At 39.1% G+C, this 12320-nt stretch overlaps 1 protein-coding gene across 3 annotated transcripts in view; it reads left to right on the top strand.

Moving 5' to 3' along the window:
• The window catches only part of SH2D4B (SH2 domain containing 4B), a gene marked incomplete at its 5' end in the record, with an annotated part of 62480 nt that overhangs the window by 26334 nt on the left and 23826 nt on the right, over window positions 1-12320 (top strand). The window contains 2 exons of one of the 3 annotated variants that reach the window (XM_079311896.1): window positions 2520-2709; window positions 3688-3848. In XM_079311896.1, the coding sequence (XP_079168022.1) occupies window positions 2520-2709; window positions 3688-3848 (351 nt within the window). Of the gene's footprint in view, window positions 1-2519; window positions 2731-3687; window positions 3849-12320 lie in introns of all 3 variants that reach the window. The other 2 variants (XM_079311898.1, XM_079311897.1) reach the window with 2 other exon arrangements.

Below are 12320 nucleotides of genomic sequence, written 5' to 3'. Positions count from 1 at the left end.
CTGAATATTGTGGTGGTGACAAACAATTGAGGGTTTCTAGGTGTCTTGCAGAGTTGCATCACATTTATCTTCCTTGGAGTCTCTTCTCGTGCTGTAAAGCACAAAGTTCATTTTTAAAGTGACCATTACTGAGTGGCTTTATAAGGGATAAATCACAGAAATACTGGAGCCATTGAAGCAGTACATGTAAATGACATTATCTACCCTTAAAAATAATGACATATAAGATAAATTAAGTCTGTTATTTGTGTTTCCTGTGCTGTACATTTGTTTGTTACATTTGTGTTTAGCCAAAACTGCAGGGTGTGTAGTTAAGTGAAACTGAAATTCTGCCAGTTGTATACATATGAAGCATCTATGACTTGTTTATTATGCTGTCTTGATGAGCTTTTAGTCCTGCATATCTTTCTGCTTATGATAATATTATATAATTCTAAGCTTAAAGGTCTTTTCCCTTTCTCTCATTTGCCCACAAGGTTTTATTTAATTTCATTTGGCTTTGAGTGCTTTTATTTCTTGATTCCAGTAAACCTTCTTAGAATTTGGAAGTTAAATCCAGTTATACTTCTGCTTGCTTTAAATTGGGAGCATAAACCAGAGGGATGGAAGCAGACTAATGAAATGCAGCTGTCATGCATTCCTAGTCCCAGGTACAGTCCCAGGGGAGTAGGAAATGGAATGTTCACTTTATGAACTGGATATGATCTTAGCCAGGATAGTCATGGCAGGATTGATAATTGCTACTGGAGGCCATAGCTAGCTTCTTTCCTATTTGCTTCACTGCATGCTGAAAGTGGTTTTTTTTTTTTGCACTGGAATAATTTGCTTGCCTGCAGTTATTTGTGACTCAAAAACATCATCCAAATAGGGCTTGAGGCACCAGAAAACAGCCAATAGATGATGAATATTTGCAGTAGAATTCTTGGTGCATTTAAGTCATACCATGTCAAAGACAGGATTGTTGGGACATTAATTTTAAAATGAAGAAGCTTTAGTAAAAGATGTCTGAGCTGCAGTAGCCAGAGAAGCAGTCTCATTTCAAGTTACAGAAATGGGTATCTCCCTGGTCAGTGCCATTGTTAGGTGTGTATTAAATCTTCCAGTACAAATTCTGGTTCTCCATATACAATGTCAGAGACTGGAGTGTGAGGCAACCCCATCCATAGAATCAACATGCCCTTTTCAATGGCTATTAATTGATCCATTGTTACTGAAACCATTTTTAGACTGCAAATTTCAAATTGGAGATGGCTGTGGCTAAGTACCATGACAAAGACATCATATGCCTTTCAGAAAGCAAACAGCACTGACAAAGTGCAACCTGCATGTCAGTTTTTATAATGGTAGATTTTGGGAGTTTACCCTTCAATTCTAGTTATCTTCATAGTGGCAAAGAAAACTGTTAGATGCAGACTTAATTTTGAGCAGTAATTTACATCCTTTCTTGAAACATAGAACTTGGTGCACTTCCAGGGGAAAAGATGCCCTCAAACAGAATTTCTCTTATTACAGCCAAAAGAAGTGTCAGATTTAATCACAACATGTAGAGTCTCAGTTATTGCCAGTAGTGGTCAGATCATTGATAATTTGAGGCTTCTTCTAGAGGTGGGCCTGTGTTTGAAGCACCAGGGAAGTCATCCAGTTATCTGCCCTCAGTAATCTGTTGCTGTCCTGGTTTGAAGGACAGGTGTCTGCCAATAAAGGCAGGACCTTCTCTTTGAAATGGAGAGTGTAAACCCTCTCTCTCTAAATGTTTATGATTTTGAAATTAAGGGGCTCTCAGGCAAAGATATGGGAATTAGGAATAACAGTTCTTTGCTAGGAAAATTAAAATAGAAATACGGTATTACAAAGAACAATCCCAAAACACTGACACAGTCAGAATACAATGTGATATTCATCAGTCAGGGTGTTGGGAGCAGTCCCATTCAATGGTGGCTGCATCCTCCTGATGTGGTTCAGCTGGAGCAGTGCTCCTGTAGAAGGTGCAGTTTTCCTCTGAAGGTCCAGAAATGATGTGGAAAAATCCAGTTTTCCTCTGGAATCCAGTGGAAAGAAGGTACCTTGGTGTCCAAAATCTCAGTTTTTATCTGGGTAGGAAAGGCTTGGCTCCTCCCCTGGCTGGAGCATCTCCCAGTGGGATGATGTAATTTTATCAGTCACACAGTGGGACTGAATGGCCCAGCAGCAGATGATATCCTCCTGGAGGAGGATGGGGTGTGGAAAAGATAAAGAAGATTGCCCCAGCTGGTTTAAAGATGGCCCATTAGCAGATAATATGTGCCACAGAGATAAGGGTCACTGCCCCACCTGGCTTTAACAATGGTGACAGAATACACATTTCTGGACACATCCTGTACTGCAACCCAAGACGGTCGCGATTTATACATTCCCAAAATCAGCTCATATAAATAAATAATTATGTAAATCCTAAGGAATGAAGGCACCGGGCTGCTCTGTGAGCAGAGGGGCAGGCGGCTGTTGGTGTTTCTGAGTCTCTGCTCCTTTCCCCCGCGCAGTGCGCCGCTCCAAGGCTGCAGACGAGGAGAGGAGCCACCAGGCGCGCAGGGCGCGGGACGAGTACCGCCGGCAGTCCCTGCGAGCCATCCAGAAGGGGAGAGTGGCTGGCCTCAGCCACCTGTTCCAGGGGACAAACCTCAGCAACGACCAGGACATCAAGCTCAACAACAACACCGCGAGTGCTCTGCTGTCTGCCGCAGCAAAGTCCAGGTTGGTTTGGGTTGCAGCGGTTTTGAAATAGTTTTATCTTGCATTGCTCCCTCCTCCAATCCCCGCAGTTTCAACAAGCTGTTATTCAGGCTTTGGGAGTCCTCAGTCTTGCAATTTCCTGGTGATCAGAACAAAGGAATGTTTAAAGGAAAAGAAAAAGAGATTTAATGCAAACTAAATGCCATTTATCTTCAGGTGGATTTCTTAGAATTCACACAGAGATGACTCCTTGAAAAGAGAGTATGAGATCAGTATGTGAGACTGTGGTATAGGGGAGTCAAATGGACAAATTTGTAGGCAAGTCTCAAGCCCAAAACTGCCTGCTGCTTAACAGCTTTTTCTTTTCTCTCTCTCTTTTTTTTTTTTTTTTTTTTTTTTTTCCCTAGAATGCAATCCTAAGTTTTAGGGGCTTTTTGTTTTTTCTGCCTTTTTTTTCAGGCAAAACCAAATGTTGTGGGTATTTATTAGTCTTTCATTTGACTATGTAGAGAACACAATTAATTGCAGGAGAGGAGGAGAATCCAAACTGGAGTATGATTCCTACTAGCTAAAACACATAGAAAGTAGTAGAAAGAGTAAGGCAGGCTGTCAAGTAGAGAATGCTAAGGAAACATAAAAGTTTAAACAAAACATTTCCTCTACCGTGCTTGGTGGTTTCTGTTTGGAGACACAGTGCATTATAGCTGATACTGATTTAGAGTTTTTTGCCAGTAAAAAGGAATATACCCAAGAAAAAAAGATTTGCTTGTCAATATTTATATGGGAATAAAAATGATGTGGAAAAGGAAAGCTCACTGAAGCTTCCATTGTGGTAAATGTTTTTTTCAATGTAAGTTCTGTAGGAAAATGTTTAAAAAAAAAACCAAAACCACAAAGTAATTTCAACAGATGGTGAAAAGCTAAAGCGAGTTGCACCGGGCAGAGGCTCCGCTGACCATGTTGCAGGTGTGTGTTTAGTGAATGTGCTGGGCGTGTCCCTGTTTCCCTTAGCAGCGCCTGGGAGCGCCCTGCGCGGCCCGTGTCCCGCGATGTCATCGTGCGCTGGTTCAAGGAGGAGCAGCTGCCCCGGCGCGCCGGCTTCGAGAGGAACGCCAACAGGATCGCTCCCTGGTTCCACGGTAATTCCCTGCTCCATCCCCCCTGCACAGCACAGCCAGCCCCTGCGCCTCACAGCCTCCATCCCACAGCAAACCTGCTGGCGTGTTAAACCTCTGAAAACAACACTTCTGCATCTTCCATTAGCATGCCATTTTCCTGTTTTCTTTTTACTAACTAAGTAGATTAATTTTGGACTCATATCACCAAATTTTTTTCAGGAATATTTTGGCCAAAATATACTTGCAGCAAAATAGCAAGCCAAGCAAGAGTACTGGGACCAAGAGAGAGGGGGAAGTACCCCAAAATTAAGCGCAAAAATAGTGCAGTGATATGGTATGTGGATGACTGACATTCAGGTTTTTGATTTACCTGATTTGCTAGAATGACTTGAACTCATATCTTTTTAATCAGTGTTATACTTTATAAACTGGAGGAGCACTTTTATTTCCTGCTTTCTTTTGCAAACAACAATTATTAGCTTTTTTTTTTCTTTTTTTTTTCTTTTTTTTTTTTTTTTTTTTTCTCCAAAAAATTGAGGGTGTATAATATTAAGCAGTTTTCCTGAAATGGGAAATGTTCAGATCCAAAATTTGCTGTCTTATCTGCTGGAATTGCTAGCATCTCTGAGACTTTTGCTTTGTATAGCATTTGCAATGTAGCTGAACCATTGATATCAATTCTACAGGTAAGACATTTTATAAGTATTAGCAATGATCTTTATGTTCAATATACTGAGACATTAAAAAAAAAACAACAAAAAAAGAGCTCTGGCTTAATAGCTGACATAATTGAGGGGCCAGCAAGACTTTAAAGTTAAATCTCTTTTTTTTTCCATTGCTGCTTTTGATGAGTCTATTTTTTTGTTCAAAGCACTAAGCTGACCCTCACCTGATTCATCATTCTCTCAGCCTAAAATGAAGATGTGTGGGCGTTCTGAAGTGAACCAGGCAAGATTTCTGAATAAGTTTAATGTTTCAAATATTTCAGATTTGTTTTTATGATACACAAATCCTGATGTGTTAAAAGACATCAACAAGCAGCTATTTTCATTGGCTTAATTAGACAGAGACACTGAAGTCAGTCATGTATAGCTTGTAAATGCTAAATGCTTTCATTTCTTATGAACAATGATGCAGACAGTGTTGTTTGCTTTCTTAGAGAAGACATTTGGTGTGGTTCCTTTCTGAGAGACAAACTGATTAAAATTTCATTTGTGGACATTTGCCAAAAGTGCTCCCAACCAGGATCTTTCTGTATAATAAATGTTTTCCCTGTGTGTGGGAAGGTCACATCCATATCAATTGCTGTGAGGAGTTATGAACATAATTTATGCTTAAAGTTAAGGAGGTATCTGGGTTTGAGCCAATGCCTGTGTAGTTTTCTACTAATATTGGTGGCTTTTGGATTAGTCTGCTAATCACTGAAAAAACGGAGGCATTCATGATAATTCTTTAATTTCCCAGGTCATGCTCTTAATATCCTGAGAAACTGAATGCAATTGTTTATGAAAGTGAGAAAAGTACCTAATTTTTCCTTCTCTCACCCAAAGAGCCTGACAAAGATAATCAAGATACAAGTCCTAGCTTAAAGTTCAGTGGTTTTCTTTGCAGGGACCCCTGTGAATGCTGTTTTGGTATCTATTTGCTGCAAGAGTTGTTTTGGCTTCTGGAGCTCTGGTCAGATTGTTACAATTGTAAATTGTGAACAACTCAGCTGCCTTGCAACTCTTCTGCAGTGGTGGAATCTAAAGAGGTTGTTATTGTTGTGCAATAATTAGTGTTTGGTCGTGTTATCTGGTGTCTATGTTACAGTTTGTAATGGACACAAACTCAGAGGAAAACGAAACAATCAATCAGATTATGCCGAGTTGAGAGGGATCCACAAGGATTATTGAGTCCAACTCCTGGCCCTCCTGTTATTTTGTATTTTATTCAGGGAACCAGCATATTATGTATGATTTTTAATTTATTTTTGTCTATGAGCAAAACTACAGCAGAATATATTCGACTTGTAAAAGAAATTGTTAGTACAAATGAAAGCTGTTGTGCAAAGCCCAGAATTACAGCTGACAACTGAAGCCACTGGGGCACCTCAAGCATCTCTCACAGCAGGAATAATCAGGTCCTGCACATCTTTGAGCAACTTCTGTGTTTTCTTATACCTTAGTTTGGGGAGTTCAATATTCTGCTTCACATTAAGGGTTTTTTGAATGCAATGCACCAAGAGAGCTATTGCAACAGTACTGGAAAAGTAGATACCATAATTACAGAATTACATGTTTTTGGCAGGGCCAATAGAGCTTGGGTTGCCTGCTTGGACTGTCAGGCTGTTCAGCTTTTTAGCTGAAGTTAAGCATTAACTGATTCACTGTCTTCAAATTGTATGTGGATATATAACTTATTCTAGTTATGCAGAGATGAAGCCTTGAGACAGATGTGTGCAGCTAAAGTAGCAAATAATAATGCAAATGTCTTTATCCTCATATATTTGGCTTATTTCCCAGTTTAAGTCATCAAACCAATCTGGATTCCATTTAAAAATACACATTGTCTGGGGCATTTTCATGGTACATGAAACTGGGTAACATATGGCATGCTTAATGTTACCTGAAATTTTCCTTTTGTCTTCATTTGAAGAATCACTACAAAATGTTTCATTTGAACCAGGGTAGTAAAATCTGTAGTAACAAAAAGTCTTTCAAATCAGAACATTTCTTTCTTTATTCACAAAAAATTGCTTAAATGAACATCAGCTTTAGCTTAATCCATCTCTATTTGTCTCTTGAAATTATCATCAGTTATCTAAGTTCCAGCAGATGTTTTTAGCTCATTTGAAATAGACTTTATTATTTTCTTCATTAAAAAACTTGACATGTTAAAGACACAAACTCTAACATACAGCTGAATTCTGGATGTAAATTCAATTATTTTTTGCTCTGTTTGAATAGTAGGTCCCTGGAAAGACCCAGTTCATTTGCCCTTCCAATCTAGAATGACTTTTTAAATTTGCAAAGAAAAAAATTATGTATGTATTTTCAAATGTGTTTTATAAATTAAACCAAACTTTAATCCTGTCCTAAATCATAAAATTATGATATGATCTTCCTCCCCAAAGTATTTAACAAAATGTTGCTGGTGGCTGAAATGTGTATTATTTCCTTGTTTGCTCTTTTTTTTTGTCCTTTAACCTTTCTCTTGTGCTTGCAATCTGTTTCAGCACTTTTTCTCCCATTTCAACTAGTTTGTCAGCTGTTACTTCTGATGGCTGAGATATTTTTAACTTCAGATGTTAGACTGTTCACCCTCACATACTTTGTTCTGCATTTGGTTATTTTCCATTCAGAATATGGGACTGCTGGTCTTTGCAGAGGAAATATTTTCCCAGCTTAAGTTGAGAGCAATGTTTTATGATTGCTGCTGTTTATACAGAATCTAACAGGGATCTCTCAGGTGTGTGGTCAGCACAGTGCAGAATTTATTCATTGCCTGTCTCTGGTGGCTGTGTGCTTGTTTGCCAAGCATCTGCTGCAGCACTATCAGATCTCCACTTGCCTTCAGGTTGAAAGGAAAGTTCAGAGGCTGATATCACAGATCTGGAAACATGAGGTAGTTGCCCTAAAGGTTGTACCTCTAAAATGTAATTGCAGCAGTATGGGTGCTATGGTGGAGAGTCAGAGGGGGTGCAGTGCAGGGAGTGGGGAGCTGTGCAGGAGCTGATCAGAGCAGGCTGAAAGATGGACTGGAATAATTCTGAGAGATGCAGGAGCTCAATAATCTCTGAGGTCAGGGAAGCCAGGGAAGAAAATTTTCAGTTTAACAGGAAAGTGTTGCAAATGTTTACAGGTTAAGGTTTAACCTCAGATGGCTAATGCTTTTTTTAGAAAGAAATTTGTTTCCAAGGGGAAAATCTAGCACACTGAGAGTGATAGTGGTTCTGCAGATCAGGTGTTCTCAGTAAAGGAGATATTTCTTATTAATATTAATTATGAATCCTTGAACAGCAGTGAGGGCACTGGGCATATTCATATAGTTGAACTGTGGGAAATATAATATTACAATACTGTAATATTTTTTTAAAGGATACAGAAATGGCAGTGGCCTGTTTGAAAAACATCTAACAGGGAATGAAGTTTGCTGCTTTGAATACAAAAGCATGCTTTTTCTTCTGCACTTAAAGAGGAATCTTCCAGTTTTTCAATAAGTACTTGTTAGGAAGATATAAATCAAGTGTTGTAAATCCAGCAGAAGTACAGCCTTCTTGATATTAATGATCTATTTTCTTATTCACTGTTTTGTCATTATCTAGGTTTTACATCTCTTTGAGAAAGTGTATATAGATTATCTGCTGAAGTAAACTGAGCCCTAGAGGTCTGGGATATTTTTCTCTTCTAGAATTGTAGCTTATGATAAAAAGATATAAAGTTTGTTAAAAATCTCATGAATTCACTGAGAGCTTTTCACTGTCTTCCACTGGACTTAAAAGATGTGAAAAAAAAAAAGCAAGAAAAAGAAAAAGCTAGATGCAAGGTTTGGTATCTAAAGTGTTCTGTGGCTGGGAGACAGCTGGAATGGAATCAGAGAATTCCTGACTCCAATGAAAATTGTGAATATCAGTGTATCTGATGCACACATTTGCAGGACAGGTCCAGTTCTCTAATTTATGCAAGTAATGAAGAAGGGGAAGTGACATTAAAAAAAAAAAAAAAAGAGTTACAGAATGTCAGAATTTATTTTGAACTGTTGTCTAGGAAAGATTAAAAAGAAGGATACTTTCAAGATCATAGATTTAGAAGAGATTATGTCGTACTTCCTTTATTAAAAAGGTAGAGTTCTCTACTGTCTGCCAGTCAGTTCTCAGAGAGGATGGACAGAGTTGTGATCAGCAGTTCAAATATCTGAATATCTGCAGGCTCTGTGGCTTGTGGCTGCTGCAGGGTCACACAGGCTGCCAGACATTGCCACCTGGCTGATTTTGTGCAAAACAAGTAATGCCACACTGTAACCCATCCTGTGGTTACACAGAGCTCCCAAGGCTGCTGGGTGCTGTGCTTTGCCCCAGTGCTGAGCTGAGGCACAGAATGATGATATTCCTGCCTCTGGTGTGTTATCAGAGGGGCTGCTAAACCCTCCATGAGGCTGGAGATCTGTCTTGCTGAGGGATAGGCTCACACCGGGCTTGTACCATTGTAAATAACAATGCTATTGTAATTCTACTTTAAAATTGTTCTAAAGCACTAATTGTTATAACTTACACATAGAGGTTTTAATGCAGCACAAACATGAACCAGCTTGTCCTTGCAGTTTTGTAGATATTCTTTATAAGGGTGGATATAAGCATGAGAGCTGTTATTAGAGTCATGGGAATCTGTTTGCTTCCTGTGAGATGGAACATTATTTTACTCTATTTCCTGAACATATTCTTATCAAACCTTTACTGCAAGCTCTGATAGCATTTTTTCAAAGATCACACAGTATTTGAAGTTAAGTAATGAGGTCCTGTGGTGGATTCTGGTACTTGATTATTTTTGTCCTAAGCCAGACCCATAACATGAAAAAACCCAAATGCTTCCTCAGCTTCAATTCAACTGTCAGCTTCTTTTTCAAGAAGTGAGAGGTGTTTTCTGAGAAATAAGATGATCCTTCACACACTAATTCATTCCACTTAGGTCATAATGATGGTTTCAGTCTGTCAGTTCTTTTGAAGGCTTTGGAATTGTTTTTCTTACGCCATTAGAGTTCCAAAGTGTCTATGCAGACAGGTTATTAGCAAACAAAATAAATGTTTTAGACCCATGGCTCCTCTTGGAAGGGAGCAAAGTATCAAAGTGAGGTAATGTGAGCTGTAACACGCTGCTAGGAGAAAGGAAGCACAAAAGAACAGCAGGGAAATTGTAGAATGAGGCAGTTGAATAATTAATGTAAATAGGCTAATTGCTACTGTGAAATGAGCTTTCTTATTCTTTTACAATACATTGTCCTTCTTGACTGCCTTTTAACTGGAAGCTATACTCTAAAGATAAGGCATGTTCTGAAGATAGAAGGCAGCAATTTTTCTTTGCAGGTATGGTAATCATTTAAAATGAGAGATGATAAAGAAGAGGTGAGCACAGAGGGGAAACAGGTGTGGGGTGTTAGCAGTTCCATGGACACAAACAGGTCAGCTACAGAGCCCAGGCAGTGCAGGGTTAGTTAAAAATAATAATAATTAAAAAAAAATTTAAAATAATTTTCAAGTTTGTGTCAGGCAGTTCTTTGCATAAGTGAAGAATATTCAGCAACTTTTTCAGAGAGTTTGCTCCCAGGTGAATTTACTGAAAAAATATTGAAAATCAAATTCCTTTACCTTTGGAAGACATCTTCCCCTTTCCCTTTGAACACTTTTAAGGTTTTCTTCTCCATCTGCTATTATTAGAGCATACCATTATGAGCAATTATGATTTTGCTTAGAGAGCCAGCATGGTAGCTTTTAGTATTTACTGTAATTTTTCAGTACAGTTCTGTCTCCATTTTAAGCTGGTCTGTGTGTGTAGTACATTTCTCTATTACTGCAGCTCAGCTCCTTCAAGCTTTATTACATTGCATAAAACAAAAAGGAGAGGTGTGTCTGGACAGAAAGCTCTGCTGTTAGTGCTTAGATATGGAGAATCATTTATAAAAAACATGTGATATAAGAGCAAGAGTTATTTGAAAGAAATCATATATAAAGACATAAAAGTCACATTTTACACAAAATAAGGAGTGTTACACTCAAGCAAAAACCCCAGACATCTGCAAAGGTTGCTTACAGTAAGACTGGAAGGAATTATGATGATTTGATGATGACCAAAGCAAATGCAGAAGGCCTTATTCATCTGTCCAGCAGCCTGAATCTGAGCAGTGGTGCCCTTTTACATGTGCTGTAGTCTGGTCCTTACCTGCTGGACCATGCTTTCCCCTTCCAGTGGCACTGTGGATGTGTCAGCTGCAGTTTATCCATGCACAAGGCACTTTTAGATACCAGTTACTGCCAGCACAAGACATTCAGCTCATACTGTGCACTTTAAATGCTGTCTGTGTGCTTCCTGATCACCCCCTCTAGCACACCACAGGTATCCTGTGCAGAGCCTTGTTAGTCCTGGATGAATTGCTCATATCCTGCTTATTTTTAGTCTATATCTAAATGTTTATCAGCCATGCCTGCAGCTCTTCTTCCTTTGCCTGCACACTTATAAGAATGTGCTTTCTCTTTCACAGGCTTCTGTATATATTTTCATCAGCTTACAACAGACTGAGTTATATTTATTGTTTTTATCTATTTAAAGCCCAGCAAACACCTGCAGACCCGAGGTCAGTAAATTTCCCTGATTTCCCAGCAGCTGGACACCTTATTGGTCCTTCTTCTTGCTCTGCTAAGCATTGAACCTGCAGTCCTATTGATCCAGCCTCAGGGGAAAAGATCACAAGTTATTAGTTTGACAGCTCTGAAGTAATACCATTTTCCTGCTAAGCAAAGACAGCTCTCTCAAACAGGGTACCAGCAGCTATTGTGTGTAGTCGTGCAGGGGGGGAAAGTGTGGGACTGGGTGAAAATATGTTGCTGGTTTAGCTTAATTCCAGTTCACCCAGTTAGAAGCAGATCATGACACTTGAACTGCTTTCTCCACAGGAGGTAAACAGCAGGAGGTGGTGGAGAAATAAAGAGAAGAGATTTCTGTGACTGCAGGCAGCTAACCTGTGTGTGTCACTGCACCCTGTGCTGCTGGCATGCAGGTACAATGGGCTGGAGTGAGTGAGACAGAAATTTGCCTTTCCCTTGCAAACATTAAGGGAATGACAGCTTCCTTGCCTTTTCAATTTCAGAAAGGTCAGTTCTTCCTTCTTCCCCTGGCCTTTCAGTAAATGGGATTGTCAAATCACAAACTCACAACTCTTTTGGAGAGGTAAAGCTCCAAGAGCTTCACGTTGGCACACTGATTGGCATTGGCTCTGGCTGCTTCAAACCCTGGCTCTCTATCCAAGATGAACATTCAGAATAAAATACACAAGAGCTTTTAAAGCTTTTAATCCACAGTGGAGAGGACTGAGATCTAAATTACATGTATTTCCATGGACCATTCCGCCACTGTTGTTACCACTGCTTCTCACAATCAAACACAGCATGGACCTTCCATGAGTGCATGTGGCTATTATAAATGCATTTCAATATGCTTGACAAAAGCATCTTTTCAACTTGAAGTGTGCTATAAACATTTATAGATATTTAATCCAAAGTACAAGAAAGTAGTAGTTCATTAGTCATGAGATAGAAGTCCCTCTCCTATTTTTTTTTCTTTACCACACTACTATTTACAGGGTGGGGACAGAAGCTTTAACAATTAAGATGGTGGTAGGAACAAATTATTCTGCACAGTTGCTTCATGTGTTCAGCTCCTTTCATCATGTTTCTTTCATAAAATTTAGCATAAATGAAAGTCTCTTAATTCCAGACTTTGCATTCAAAAATGAAACAGAAAT

Source organism: Erithacus rubecula (assembly GCF_903797595.1).
Source record: "Erithacus rubecula genome assembly, chromosome: 9".
Lineage (NCBI taxonomy): Eukaryota > Metazoa > Chordata > Aves > Passeriformes > Muscicapidae > Erithacus > Erithacus rubecula.
The sequence above is the reverse complement of the archived record's forward strand: the minus strand, read 5'-3'. Positions and strand labels throughout refer to the sequence as shown.